General features: G+C 40.6%; 1 protein-coding gene across 5 annotated transcripts in view; it reads right to left on the minus strand.

Annotated features, from left to right (window-relative positions):
- Positions 1-15987, minus strand: part of STAT3 (signal transducer and activator of transcription 3) — a 77236-nt gene that overhangs the window by 36894 nt on the left and 24355 nt on the right. For all 5 annotated transcript variants that reach the window (XM_067470023.1, XM_060780966.2, XM_067470022.1 and 2 more), the window contains exon 2: positions 3594-3735. In XM_067470023.1, the coding sequence (XP_067326124.1) occupies positions 3594-3721 (128 nt within the window). In that variant the 5' untranslated portion in view covers positions 3722-3735. The remainder of the gene's footprint in view (positions 1-3593; positions 3736-15987) is intronic.

Below are 15987 nucleotides of genomic sequence, written 5' to 3' on the forward strand. Positions count from 1 at the left end.
AAGGCTAAGAATTTCCATTGAGTCTGCTGAATGCTCTTCTCCATTAGAAGCAGGAAGTGTAATTAATGTCAGGAAGCTCCTGTGTGTTTTCGCAAAACAAACAAAGGTTTCTGTCCATTTCCAACTGAGTTGTATAAGCACAATTCGGGGAACTCAAGAGCATCCACCGTTGATTAAAGATAATCAGAATTGTCAACATTTAACTATCAAATGCATTGTGTTTCTTTCTTTCCAAGTTATAGGATGCCAGTTTGACAACCCAGACATGATAAAGAAAGGAGTCTAATGTTTTAAACCACCAGAGCAGGACTTGAGTCCTGCCTATTATATGGGTTTGTAACTGGTGCCATTTTTAGAGAACATGTAAGAGCAACTGGGTTGTAATTCTACATGTCTGACAGGCATCTGATTGAGAAATTTGGTCTCAGATTTTCAACCAGTGGCTTACAGACCAATGGCCCTTCCACACAGCCATAAAACCCAGAATATGAAGAAAGAAAATCCCACAATATCTGCTTTGAACTGGGTTATCTGAGTCCACATTGCCACATATTCTTGTTCAAAGCAGAAAATGTGGGATTTTATTCAGCTGTGTGGAAGGGGCCCAAGTCTGATTCTGTCTGGCCTATTTTGGCAGCCAAAAACTTTTCCAAGGTATATGGAAAGATAAACATACAGTTGGCCCTTTATATCCACAAATGCAACCATCCATGGCTTGAAAAGAAATCCTTCCTTCAAAAAACATATCCAAAAAGCAGATCTTGATCTTAACATTGTATGTTGGGGCTCTTGATGGCACAGCAGATTAAACCGCTAAGCTGTTGAACATGCTGTCCGAAAGGTTGGTGGTTTGAATTTGAGGAGCAGGGTGAGCTCCCGTTTTAGTACCAGCTTCTGCCAACCTAGCAGACTAAAAACAAGCAAATGTGAGTAGATGAATACTCTGGCGGGAAGGTAACGGTACTCCATGCAGTCATGCTGACCACATGACCTTGGAGGTGTCTACGGACAACATCAGCTCTTCGGCTTAGAAATAGAGATGAGCACCAACTCCCAGAGTCGGACACAACTGGACTTAATGTCAAAGGGAAACCTTTACTTTTACTTATGTAGGGGACATCATTTTGCAATGCCTTTATATATAACTAGATGTCTCCTGCCACGCATTGCTGTGGCCCAGTCTGTGTATGTTTTTTGTGTGTATATATTTGTGTATATGTTTGCTTTTATATGTGTGTGTGTGTGTGTGTATGGTTTTGTGCATGCATTGTGTTTTTTTGTTTTTGGCTTTTAAAGTCCCTTCCGCTGTGTTTTCCAGTGTTTTTATGAGTGATGGTCACTTGTTGTCCTGATAGGTGTTTTGTGTCCAAATTTGGTGTCAATTCGTCCAGTGGTTTTTGAGTTATGTTAATCCCACAAATCAACATTACATTTTTGTTTATATAGATGGGACTTGAGTACCCATGGTTTTTAGTATCCACAGGTGGTTTTGGAAACCAAAACCCAAATAATACTGAGAGTTAACTGTACAAGCATTTCAACTGAAAAATAAATGAATTTTCAAGCTGTAAGAGAGAGTAAAGAATTCTGTACTTTAATGTGACATTCCATTTAACTTGGCTTTCATGATACCTTAACATAACATGTGCTCCTCAAATGTGAAACCTCTAGATCCGGATTGCATGATTTTGTCCTTCCATCTAATTTCACAAGGTTTCTGCAAGTGATTATATATCAGACCTATGTTCATAGAGCAGGTAAGATACTTTTTGGACTACAACGCCAAAGTGCTGGCTGGGGATTATGAGAATTATAGTGTAACCTTTCCAAGCTCTCCTTCGAGTGACAGTAGGTTTTCTTTGTAAGCCTTCCCAGCTCAGACTCATTGCGGCAAGTGGATAGAGATAGGAAAAACTGAGAAACTGCACCACTTAGAAAGAAGCCATAAAATCCTTGACTAACTGGCTGACTGGGGTTTATAGCAGCCCACTGTTATCTGCATGAAAAATATAGCACAATTAATGTTTGGCCTTTGGACTACTCTCTAGGGCAGGCACATCTGAAGTCTGGCACGGGGGCCAATTGCGGCCCTTGTTTAAATTTCCACTGGCTCTCTCTCTCTCTCTTTCTTCCTTTACTTTCTTTTTCTCTTCATTCCTTCCTTCCTGGGGATTGGGGCCCCCAAAAAGGCAGGCTCCTCAGGAGGAGAGAAAGAGAGATGGCAGCCTCTTGCATCCCTTCACCCTGATTAAGTGACACTTTCTTCTCGGATGGCTCCGACCTCGGGCATCCCGTCCCAGTGGTCCCCCCCCCCCGCAATTTTTCTTTATTTCTTTGCAAAGGAAGGCTCCCTAATGGCCTTGTTTGCCCCAGGCGCTCGCTGCTGCCACTGCCACATGGCCTAAGGTGGGCCTTGTAGGCCAAGCACCTGCCTGGCTTCCCCTTGCGTCTCCACCCCACCTTCGTCCCATGTCACTGCCCTGCATTTTCCAAAAAGGCTACCCTTTATTGTGTCTCCTCCCTTGGGTGGAAAGAAAAGGGGAGAGCCGTAAAAGGTAAAGGTTTCCCCTTGACATTAAGTCCAGTCGTGTCCGATTCTGGGGTGTGGTGTTCTTCTCCATTTCTAAGCCGAAGAGTCGGCGTTGTCCATAGACACCTCCAAGGTCATGTGGCCAGCATGACTTCATGGAGCACCATTACCTGCATGGAGCGCCGTTACCTTCTCACTGGAGCAGTACCTATTGTTCTACTCACATTTGCATGTTTTCGTACTGCTGTGTTGGCAGAAGCTGGGGGCCCTTTTGCCACATACAAAGCTCTCCTGACAGATGGTCATGCCGCCTCTGCTGAAAAACCCCCAGAGAAGGAGACACCAGCAGGCTCTGAGGCAGCATATGCCACTGTCTGAAATGGCTTGAGGGCACACAACTTGACTCTCTTGTCAGGCAAATGCAGGGCCACACTTCCCATTGGAAGACTGGTACGTTTACATTGGTAAAACTGTTCTTTGTTTAATATACTGAACTAGCCGTACCCTGCTTCGTGTTGCTGTGGCCCAGTCTGTGTATATGTGTGTTGTGTATATATATATGTGTGTATATATTTGTATATGTGTATATATATTTGTGTATATGTGTATATATGTGGTTTTGCGCATGCATTCTAATGTATTTTTTATTTTTTGGCTTTTAAAGTCTCTTTCGCTGTATTTTTCATTGTTTCTTTGTGTGATGGTCACTCATTGACCTGATAGGTGTATTGAATTGGTGCCAATTTGCCCAGTGGTTTTTGAGTTATGTTAATCCCACAAACGAACATTACATTTTTATTTATATAGAAGATTGTTATTTTATTTATTTATGTATTTATTTATTGCACTACAAATAAGACATATGCATAGAAATGTGTTCATGTTTTTTTCAAACTATGGTCTGGCTCCCCAACAGGCAAGTGGACCATGAACTGGCCCATGGCTTAAAAGGTTTGGACATCCCAATCTAGAGAATGGAATATTTCCCTGATAAAAAGAGGCAACCTATAAAAAAAAAAGTCGACTTTAACCATGACATTAACTGAGAAGTTCAATGGCTCACCAGTCTTGGCTCTCAATCCAGGGTGCAAGGAACTGCCTCAATTCCATTGGAAAGCTGTCACTGTAGAGTTGGTGGAGCTGCTCCAAATACCGTGTGTCCAGCTGCTGAAGTTGGTTCCATTGCGCCATCTTGGCAGCTGACTCTGCAAACCAGGAAACATACAAAGATTTTATATCAACCATTTATTGATGAATCCCAGAAGACAGGAGCAGAATTCCTTCTATTTTTATCGGTTTTATCCTAATTTATGCAATGCTTTAAATACAAAATAAATACATCCAATTCCAACATAAAATCATTACTTTCTAACAACCCAAAATGAAGACCGGCTCAAATATTTGCTTCCAAGTTTTGTGATTCTAATATAAATGTATACAATAAGTAGTATGTGACACATTTTAAGTTCCGTTCTTCCACTAAGATATCCTCACATAGTTTGCAGAACATTGCTATCAATAGGTTGTTGAGGTTTTTTTGGGCTGTATGGCCATGTTCTAGAAGCATTCTCTCCTGATGTTTCGCCTGCATTTATGGCAGGCATCCTCAGAGTTTGAGTGGTCTGTTAGAAACTAGGAAAAATGTGTTTATATATCTGTGGAATGTCCAGAGTGAGAGAAAGAACTCTTGTCTGTTGGAGCTAGGTGTGAATGTTTCAGTTGGCCACCTTGATTAGCATTTGATAGCCTGACAGTTTTTAGGTGTGGTTTTTTACTGGGGGAATTTTAGAATTTTTTAAATACTGGTAATTTTGTTCATTTTCATGGTTTCTTCCTTTCTGTTGAAAAACTCTAACGTTATAACAGTAAATAAAGAACAACACTCAAACAAGGGGAACTCCAGACAAGAAACAATCAGGGACAGCTAATAATAATAATAATAATAATAATAATAATAATAATCCCAAAGTCCCAAAGAGGACTCGAGGCGACTTACATGAGGCCAAGCCCAGAAATGCATTACAATACAATAACAAAAAAACAAGCTAATCACCTCTCAACAAAGGATTCCCCCAGGCAGTAACAAGTCACACCTAAAAACTGTCAGGGCATCAAATGCTAATCAAGGTGGCCAATTGCAACATTCACACTTCCCTCCTGCAGACAAGAGTTCTTTCTCTCACCCTGGACTTTTCACAGATATATGAACCCAATTTTCCTAGTTTTCAACAGACCTCACAACCTCTAAGGATGCCTGCCATAGATGCAGGCGAAACGTCAGGAAAGAATGCTTCTAGAACATGGCGATATAGCCCGAAAACCTACAACAACCCAGTGATACCTGCCATGAAAGCCTTCGACAATATCTTTGCAGTATTCACACATCATTGTAATTTTAAATGAAGTCTATTCAGCTAGCATCCAGTAAGACGAGATAGGGATCTGATGTGCAAAAATGATGCTCATAGCAGGGAAAAACACTTACACACTTCTGAGAAATAGGAAATTATGGTATATGTTTGAGCTTATCAAGGACATATCAGCCTACAGAGCTAGCCTGAAGGCAAAGAATAAGCCCCACCCTACTCTCTGACTCCATATACAGGAACTAACTAGACTAGTCCTATTACCTGACACTTTATAGCACTATTATTCCACTTTTACTGCAATGACAACATCATATGGAATTGTGGGATGTGCAGTTTAGGAAGGGTGCTTCGAATTCTCAGACACTGAATTACAAATCCCGGAATTCCCATGGCAATTAAAAGTGAAATAGTAGTGCTACAACAATGTACTCTCATAGGGCACGTACGTCACAACTGTCAAGTTCTTTCTTTCATCGATTCAGTCACTCAATATGTTGCCTTTCTTCCATCACAACACTCAAGGCAGCTAGCTTACAATAAATTAAAGGAAAGCACAGCATATTTCTGCCACACAAAACAAGAGCCAATGACCTGTGGTGCACCTACACCAACAACAACAACTTTATTTATACTCTGCCACCATCTCCCCGATTCGGGGCGGCTAACATGAGGTCAAGCCCAAAAATAATACAGCAAAGTTCGACACAAAATAGAAAAAATACATCACAACAAAATACATAAAGTAACAAAATAAAATAAACAGCGCAAAATAACATAAAATAAATCAAATATAAAACTTCAGCTTTCATGAGTCCATAGCACTGCATCATAAAAATTAAAGTGGTGTCAAATTCTGTGTTGATGCACTTGTGCCGAAATTCAAAAGCAGTAGGAAAGCACTGTCTACTATACCAAAAGACAGCAGGAAAACTTATAGAGGACAAGGCAAGCCTCATTTTTCCTAGACCCTTTCATCTCTACATCTTATTTCTTTCTTCCAAGACCTTGATGGTGTTCATCAACTTCTAGAATTAGGATAGACATAGATGGTAAGAAGATGTAACCAACAATGTTTTTGTTTGCTGTGAGTTTTTCAGGCTCTATGGCCATGTTCCAGAAGCATTCTCTCCTGACATTTCACCCACATCTATGGCAGGCATCCCCAGAGGTTGTGAGGTCTGTTGGAAACTAGGCAAGTGGGACTTATATATCTGGAATGTCCAGGGTGGGAGAAAGAACTCTTATCTGTTTGAGGCAAGTGTGAATCTTGCAATTGGCCAGCTTGATTAGCATTGAATGGCCTTGCAGCTTCAAAGCCTGGCTGCTTCCTGCCTGGGGGAATCCTTTGTTGGGACAGAAGTTTTTTAAAAAAATCACATTTGGGATAAAGGTTTTTAAAAGGGCAGTCACTCCCTTTTCACCTGTGGCTGAACCACACAACCCATCATTGCCGGCAACTAGCCAGGGGGGTGATGGGAACTGTACTGCAACAAACTCCACTTCTGCACCCCCAGATCATTAGGCATTGACTGAGAGATAATAATTCAATAATTTCTTTCTTCAAATGCAAATCAGAATTACTGCGCTCATCTCCTATTTCTGTTTAATGAGGGAAACAAGGCATGACAGCATGAGGAAATACCTTTCTGTTTCCAAAAAAGAGGAAGAGGAAGAGGAACCTTGGGGCAACACCAAATGACCACTTTCTCAAAAGTTACACAAAGCAGAAGTGTGTGGTTTTAAATTCTATAATCATGACACAGAATAATAATAATAATAATAATAATAAACAAACATAAGCGGCCAAGCTCTAACACCGACTTACTAAAGCGATGTTGACAAAACGGCAAATCCCTCTCGATCAATTTTTGATCTGACAGCTTCATAGATGAGCATGCTCAGGGACATTAAGTTTGGCAGGAAAAAACTTGTTTAAAATTGTAAGGGGAGGAAAAGAGCCTGATGGAAAACCGCGCAAGATAAGTAGCCATAGAAATGGTGTCACTGGGAAAAACAAACAGGAAACCTGGTGGGGAAGATTTTGGGAATGGCTGTGCTTCAGCGTCTTAGAACTTTTTATATCTTAAGGGCCTTTACACTTCACTATGATTCCACCTTAATTTATCATAGCTGCATCCTATGGAATCTTGGAATTTGTACCTGGAAGAATTAGGCTAAGATCCCCAGTGGTGCAATGGGTTAAACCACTGAGTTGCTGAGCTCGTTGACCGAAAGGTCGCAGGTTCAAATTCGGGGAGCAGCGTGAGCTTTCACTGTCAGCCCCAGCTTCTGCCAACCTAGCAGTTCGAAAACATGCAAATGTGAGTAGATCAATAGGTACCGCTCCGGCAGGAAGGTAACGGCGTTCCATGCTGTCATGCCAGCCACATGACCTTGGAGATGTCTACGGACAATGCCGGCTCTTTGGCTTAGAAATGGAGATGAGCACCACATTCCAGAGTTGGACACAACTGGACTTCATGTCAGGGGAAAATCTTTACCTTTACCTAAACCTTGCCTTTTGCCACTATACTCAGGGAAGGGATGGTTCCCTTTTTAAGGAGTTAAGGGTACAGTATTTTCATTGACCCCTGGATAATTTTTTTTTTGTCATGTCAGGAGTAACTTGAGAAACTGCAAGTCGCTTCTGGTGTGAGAGAATTGGTCGCCTGCAAGGACGTTGCCCAGGGGACACCTGGATGATTTTGATGTTTTTATCATCCTTGTGGGAGGCTTCTCTCGTGTCCCCACATGAGAAGCTGGAATTGATAGAGGGAGTTCATCCGCCTCTCCCCGGATTTGAACCTGTCAGTCTTCAGTCCTGCCGACACAGGGGTTTAACCCACTGCACCACTGGGGGCTCCTGCTCTTGATAAATCAATCAAGGTCTTTGGAGTTGACATTTGACTAAATTACCCTGACCTAGTATATAGTGTAATTGATCCAGCCCAGTACTGTGATCTTACTCTCAACTGTTCTCCAGTATCTCAATTTTTTTCCAATCTATAGGAACCTGCATTGTAAAAATAAAAACAGGTATAGACTTTCACATTCAATGGATTTCCAAGACTCCCCCAAAAGTGGAAAAACCATGTACAGTAGAGTCTCGCTTCTCCAACATAAACGGGCAGGCAGAATGTTGGATAAGCGAAAATATTGGATAATAAGGAGAAATTAAGGAAAAGCCTATTAAATGACAAATTATATTATAATTTTACAAATTAAGCACCAAAACATCATGTTTTACAACAAATCGACAGAAAAAGCAGTTCAATACCCAGTAATGTTATATAGTATTTACTGTATTTACGAATTTAGCACCAAAATTCGGATCTGATGGGAGGCAGACTGCATTGGATAATACAGAACGTTGGATGAGTGAAGGTTGGATAAGCGAGACTCTACTGTATTAAGAAATCACTCCCGCCCCCCAGAGAACACCTCTCTAGTAATCTCTAGTTCATCCAGAATGACTAATGTCATCTTCCATCTGACACTGACCATAGAACTCAACTGGAGGATCTGCAAATGCTTAGTTTTCTCTCTAGTAATCTTTAGGTCTTCCGACATGATTTCTGGTGGATGTGGACCAAACAGTTGTGCTAGAGGTGCTAGAGCAGTGGTTCTCAACCTTTGGTCCTCCAGATGTTTTGGACTTCAGCTCCCACAATTCTAAACAGCTGTTAAGATGGCTGGGATTTCTGGGAGTTGAAGTCTAAAATAATTGGAGGATCAAAGGTTGAGAACCACTGTGCTAGAGATTTCTAGAGAGAACATATTAATCAAATTCATGAATAATCAGATCCACAAAAGGCAAAGCTACCAATGTGGAGGGCCAACTGTATGTTAAAAATCTGATCAATGTAATCCTGTGAATTGGTTCTTTTTGTGTACAGAAAAAAATATGGGGATTACTGACAACAACAAATATGAAAAGCTCAGAGTCACTCATAGAAAATGTAGCATTACTTTCAGGAGTGCTATCGATCACTGCAAACAAGCTGATGCCTCAGATTTTGTTTTTCAGAGAAACTACCAATAATGAAACCATGGTACATAAAAACTTGTGGGCTGCAACAGTGTGGTGTTTAAAAACACAGCCCAGGAAGTTCCTGGCTCAAATTTCCTTTGCACCAGAAACTCACTGCACAACCTCAGGCAAACAAGTATATCTCAGCCACCTAGACAAATGTACAATATATGGTTACTAATATTAGCCTCACATACACAACGGTTGAAAGGGCATTACTAGAATAATGTTTGTATTTATAAAGATGTGAATACAAGCATATCTCAGTTAACAAAGCCTCTGACAAAGAAGTTCCTTCTTACACACAGACACACACCACTTTTTCTCTCAGCATTTTCCAAGCTGGACACATTTTTTTTAGCAGCATCAGAATTAGGAGGACGGGGACAAAAGGATGGAGAAACACAAGCTCTCAGCATCAGTATGTAGCAATGTCTCTGCCGTAAGCAATGCATAAAGCTTGAACTGGAAAAGAACAGGATTTTATTCTAGTAGCTATGTGCGCCTGCCTACAACAGGCAAAGTAAACAGCAGCTGCCTCCAAAATCCCTCAATGCTTGTCCATGCATATGGAAACAGAAAGAATAGGGGAGAGAACTACATAAACCTGTATTATTTCCTGCTAGCCCCAGAATGTTAAAAATATTGATGTGGAAGTCTGATCATCAAAATGGAAATTGTAAGAAATGTGGAAGAGGTAAAAGGAAAAATTATCCCTAGATGCAGTTTGGAATGAGCTTTTAAGTGCTCTCTAGAAGATTCCAAATGCTTTTGTTTATTTCATGCAAGGCTTGCCTGACCTGGCTGTTTCATTTAAGATCATACCAACTCTGGTTATGGCTTTTGAATCGTGTCAAAACCTGAATTTTATATTTGTAGGTCTGGGTGAGAGTAGACTTCTTGCATCATTTCTAGAAATGTTCCCATCGGATATCAGCTGCACGAGAATTGTTTGCATCTGTTTTGAATAGATACCACAGTTCACACATTCAGCCCCCACAAACAAATTATATATTGGTTGAATGGAAAGGATAAGACACAGTGGTTTTCGGGTTTTTTGTAGCAGCTATTAAAACAATGAGCACATAAGAACTACTAACCAAAGTCTGCCCAGTTCTACATTGTTGGTACAATGGCCAACTAGATATGCACAGAATGCCCTACATAACTCTCCCACTCCTGCTCCCCAGTAGATGATATCTCCATCATTCAGCCTGTGATTTCCCTACTCTACATAAACTTGTTGTCTTCTTTTAAATATCAGTCAACACTACACGTACTGAGCATCCCCCATTTGAAATTCCAAAATCCAAAATTGTCTGTATAGGTAGCTAAGATAGTGACAGCTTTGTTTTCTAATGGTTCAGGCTAAAATAATTTTGTTTTGTCCAAAAAATTATTAGAAAATATTTTCTGAAATTATCTGAAGTGTACATGAAATATCCATGAATTTTGTATTTAGACTTGGGTCCCATCTCTCATGTATGCATATGTAAATATGGATTTCCAAAGTCTGAAAAAAACGAGACCTGAAACACATCTGGTTCCAGGGTTTTTGAATAAAGGATACTTGACCTGTACGAGTAACTTGAATCACTTTAGACCACAGGTTGTAAAGATATCATACAAAATGAGGTCTAAATTTTTCCACATAACGTCTACATTTCATAGTTTGCTAATTTCATACCAGCCAATAACCTGTTGCTCAAAGGTTTTGTGATGATGATGGGAAGCTGAACTTTGGATGTTCTTGGAGTGTCTCCGACATCTAGAATCACTGCAAGGACAAGTATCTAACCCTAACCTTCCAAACCCAAGCTCAGAAAGTGGGCTCTGCACTGTGGGAAGGTTGGGAAATCACCAAAATAATTCCAGACCTCATTACCTCTGAGGATGCTTGCCACAGATGCAGGCAAAACGTCAGGAGAGAATGCCTCTAGAACATGGCCATATAGCCCAAAAAAAACTACAACAACCCAGTGATTCCAGCCATGAAAGCCTTCGACAATACAATCCCAGAAGTCTTTCTAAATCAGGGAGAAGGGCAAGGAATTTCCTGAAAATTCCAAAAAATCTTAGAAAAGCAGGTTGTCCAAACAGGCATGTTATCAAGAAATAAATTTGACAGATACACATCATGAAAACTACTACTGTGTTATATAGCTATCTCACATTATTGTGCAGTTTCAAAAGTTTTGCAGATTCTGGAAATGAGCACATTATACTTTCATAGGGATATATCTGGCGCAATATAAACGTGTCCATACCTTCAGAGAAGCAGAGAAGGAAACAAGATGAGAGTATTTCCATACTCCAGATTATTTGCACATGGGATATTGCATTGTGTTATTGGCAAGCCAACAAATATGCTTGAGCCTCATTTCCCATCATCAAACTTCTTCATGTTTGATAAACCCAACAGAGGTCAATGGCCATGGAAACCCAGCCTGCAATGGGTTAACCCTTGTGCAGGCAGGACTGCTGATTGAAAGGTCGGCAGTTCAAATCCAAAGAGCAGGGTGAGCTCCCATCTGTCAGCTCCAGCTTTCTATGCGGGGACATGAGAGAAGCCTCTTACAGGATGGTAAAACATCCAGGCATCCCCCTAGACAACGTCTTTGCAGATGTCAAATTCTCTCACACCATTGCGTAAAGATCTCTCACGTAATTGCGTAAAGATCCATGGTCAAGTCAAGAGATTTCTGGTTTCATGTTCCAAGTTTCCTTTTGTTTAAGTTTCACGATTCCTAGTTTGAGAACTGTTCCTGAATTTCATGTTTGGATTTATTCTGCTTTTGTATTCCTGGTTTTTGATGTACTTGGATTTCTGAAGCTTATTCATGATATTTGAACTTTGTTTTTTTATATAATTTTGATGAATTGCTTTTCAATTATATTCTTCAATAACCTGCTTTGCTATTTTATTTGGACTGGTGTGTGTGTTAAGTACAGAGGTAGTTCCCAGCCTTGGAGTGCAAAACCATGTTGGCTTGTAAACCACATTTAAAGCTGTAGAAATATCTGATCTGGTGTCTCCTAGAGACTGCCACACCATCCACTTATGAGAACAGGCAGCCAAGTATGAATAATGGACGTCGTTAGTGGTGAGACAAAGAAAATGAGAAAACTTGACTTTGGGTTTATGTCTACACCACCAAAATAATTCATCTGTAATAATTCAGATTATTTAGTCTGATACCTGTAACATACCACATTGAAACTGTATGGCTGTCTACACTTCAAATTTGAATAAGCACGGTTTTTATTTGTTTTTCTCAAAAGTGATTTACTGTCTGCTGCCTTCCCAACCACACAGCCTCTCAGCAGAATCACAATGGGGAAATCGCTTGCCTGGATGTCAGAATGAGATGCTCAGATTGTGATCAACAGTGAAGAAGTCGCTCGATCAATCCTGGGCATGTCGTTTGGAACAAAAGATTTCCCAAGCAGGGTTCTGCTGGAAAGCCAATTGGCTAGCCGTAGTGGACCCAAGTAGAAAAGAAGAGTGAAAAATCTCCTTCCCCAAGCAACATTACCAACCCATCATTTCACAATGTAAAAATAAACTGATCTTTAATGTAAAAAAGCCCACTCTAGTAAGTAGCAGTGTAGGTGTTGTTAGCCACCCAGCAAGCTGTGCCGCCCTGTTCCTCCCAATCCATCCCAGTCCAGATTATACACAGGTAGCAAAACACAGGAAAACACTAGGTTTTCCCAGAACCTGCATAGTAGGAAGTAAGTTTTAGTATATCATACGAGGGTTGAATGAAAAGTAATGCTTCCACCTTCATTACTTGGGTTTGGATGGGAATATTTTAATAAATCAAAGGCAAAAATAATCCTTAGAATGTGCTCTTTAACACTATTCACTTTTCCACATAATCACCAGACAATTGGATACGCTTCTGCCAACGATGAACAAGTCGACACTCATGTTTCCGCAATCAGCATCTCACAGTTCTCTCAATGTCTCTATCAGAAGCATAATTATGTCCCCGAAGATCTTCTTTCATTATCGGAAACAGATGGAAGTCAGACGGTGCTAAATCTGGACTGTATGGAGGATGTCATATGATGATGATATCCAGTCTCTGAAGTTTCAAGTCTGTGTGCTTTCATTTCAGGCATCAGCATCCTGGGTACCCATTGTGCACAGATCTTCAGATAGCCAAGCAAAGCAATAATGTGACCCACACAATCTTGTGAAATGCCAATTATGCTTGAAATTTCTCTCTGAGTGATATAATGATCGTCCTGAATCAATCTGACAACCTTTTGCTTGTGAAACTAGGTGGTTACTGTCACATGACATCCAACATTTTGTTTGTCACGCAAGTTAGATGTTCCCACCTCAACATCTTTAAACTTACTCGCTCATCGATGCACAGTGCTCACATCAACAGCTTGCATTCTCTGATTAATTTCTTTTGGGGTGACACCTTCTGCTGTCAAGAATTCAATGACTGACAATCTGTGCAGGATTCCATACTCCATACTTTAACAACACAATCATTCAATGCTAAGGTTTCCCACCAAAATGGAACTGTAGAGGAGAGTCTACTGAACAAGCCAGTACCTGCCGCATACCAGTACTGCCATCTGTTGAGGAGTTACAAAGGTGGAGGCATTACTTTTCATTCAACCCTGGTATTAAAGCCTTAAAGCAGTGGTTCTCAACCTGTAGGTTGCTCGGTGTTTTGGCCTACAACTCCCAGAAATCCCAGCCAGTTTTCCAGCTGTTAGGATTTCTGGGAGTTGAAAAACAAAACATCTGGAGACTCACAGGTTGAGAACCACTGCATTAAACCACTGCATTCACAGATAAAGATGTGGTACATCGTGTATCCAGATCAAAGTGGCTATGAGGTAAGCATGACATTTTGTCAGTGTAGACAGGTCCTACCACACTCCCTTTCTAAATACTTTGAGATGATCATGAAATGTTTAGCGCTAGCCAACTTTTAATGTTTGATGCAAGCTTTATTGAACTGTTGTTAGCTTGCAAATATTTGATCACTATCAGCTTATGTCAGTGTTTGATTAAATTGCTGGACTGTTTACCAACCCAAGAATCTCTGGACAGTTCAGATATAAAAATAATATAAACTATTAAAATAGATGTAAAGTCTTTAAACAGTTAAAACAGCAAAGGATTAAAATATGCAACAGAAAACAATTCCTCAACTGATTTTTAAAATAATTAAGGATGAACTTTTGCCTTGGAGGAAGCTGAACTGAACACTACAGACCGCATTTCCAAACCAAGCACATAGGATTATATTGCACAACTAAGCCATCCAGGGAAAAAATTAAGTGCTCTTCACCTGCCACCCCAAAGACACATTGCAGGAACCAGATAAGCCTCTTCAAGGTGGGTCCTGTACATCATTTGGCAAGGACACACAGATAATGTTCTCTGACGAAAATATATTTGTGAAGAAAATAACTAACCCTGTTACAGCTTTTAAGTTGCATCTCACTAGTTATTGATCCAGGTGCTTTGCCAATCTTTTTAATTGCTTCAAAAATTTTGCATACCGGTGGCACAGTGGTTTAAACCCTTGTGCCGGCAGGACTGAAGACTGACAGGTCGCAAGTTCGAATCTGAGGAGAGCACGGATGAGCTCCTTCTGTCAGCTCCCCATGCAGGGAGAGGAGAGAAGCCTCCCACAAGGATGGGAAAACATCAAAACACTCAGGCGTCTCCTGAGCAAAGTCCTTGCAGACTGCCAATTCTCACACACTAGAAGTAACTTATAGTTTCACAAGTCACTCCTGACACGAAAAAAATTATTTATGTACAGTATTTATACTCTGCCTTTCCCACCCCGAAGGGGACTCAGAGCGGTTTATGGAACACACACATACGACAAACATTCAATAACGATTATACACTTAACAAGGACAGACAACACAAACAGAGGTAAAGGCAGTTGTTCCCATCTTATTTCCACCATCCTGGAGGCTGTGCTCGACTCTGGCCATAGGGGGAGCTGTCGCTCCATCTTCCATGCTGAGGAGCTTTCCTTCTGACTGATTGATGTCCTTAAGGGCACCTTTATTACCTCCCTGCTAAATACAGTCCCTATTTATCTACTTGCATTTCTGCTTTCAACCTGCTAGGTGAGCAGGTGAGCTGTGGCTAAGAGCGGGTGCTCACCCTGACCCAGTACCAAACTGCTTACTTTTCGATCAGCAGGATTTTTCTGCAGCTCAGCAATTTAGCCTGCTGTGCAAAGACCGGCTCCATTTAACATTTGTTTTTGGTATTCTGAGATCTCTACTAGATTTTGTTTACTTAAGAGAAGAGAGAAGAAATATTTTTTCAATGCCTTGCGTCCAAAGCCATGGTATGTACATGCAGAATCACGCATATTCACCTAAATATCCAGAAAAGAGGCGAAATACATTACAGATCCATAGACTCAATCAAGGAAGAATTGGGTTTGAGCTTGTAAGTCCTAAGCAGAGGTGTGGATAGGATGAGTTGTAGGTCTCTCTTTCATAGATTCGCCATAAGTCGAAGTCAACTTGATGACAGTTAACAATAACACATAGGTGCAGTCACCCAAAGTTTGCCAATGTAATGCGTTGAAGAAATGCCAAACTCATGCAATTATAATAGTTTTTATTAAATGTAGGCTGCATTATTGAGTGCTAAACCTATATTCCAAACTATTCATTCCCAGAGCATGGACAAGTTACTTATTCCAGCCAGCATGGACAATAGCTGCCCTTTTCCAAGAGTGAAGACATCTGTGGTTACGTTCAGAAACTAGATACCCCCTCTGATAAAAAAAAAAAAAACAACAACACCAGGTTTTGATACTTGCTTCTATTTTTAAACACAGAACTACAAAATGAAAGAATAAAAAAGAAGTTTGTGTTGAAAATCTATAAATGTCTCAAATTTCCCAACAGGGAACAGACTGTAAGGAGTAGAAACATACTACGGCTTCCATCTGAGAGGCAGGGAACTGGTTTGTCCTGAAAGCAAAAGCATGACCTGAGGTTTGTGGACATAAAGACGCGAGGGAAGTAGAACCTGTAATATTTTA

The sequence above is a fragment of the Anolis sagrei genome, chromosome 6, assembly GCF_037176765.1.
Source record: "Anolis sagrei isolate rAnoSag1 chromosome 6, rAnoSag1.mat, whole genome shotgun sequence".
NCBI classification, from domain to species: Eukaryota; Metazoa; Chordata; class Lepidosauria; order Squamata; family Dactyloidae; genus Anolis; species Anolis sagrei.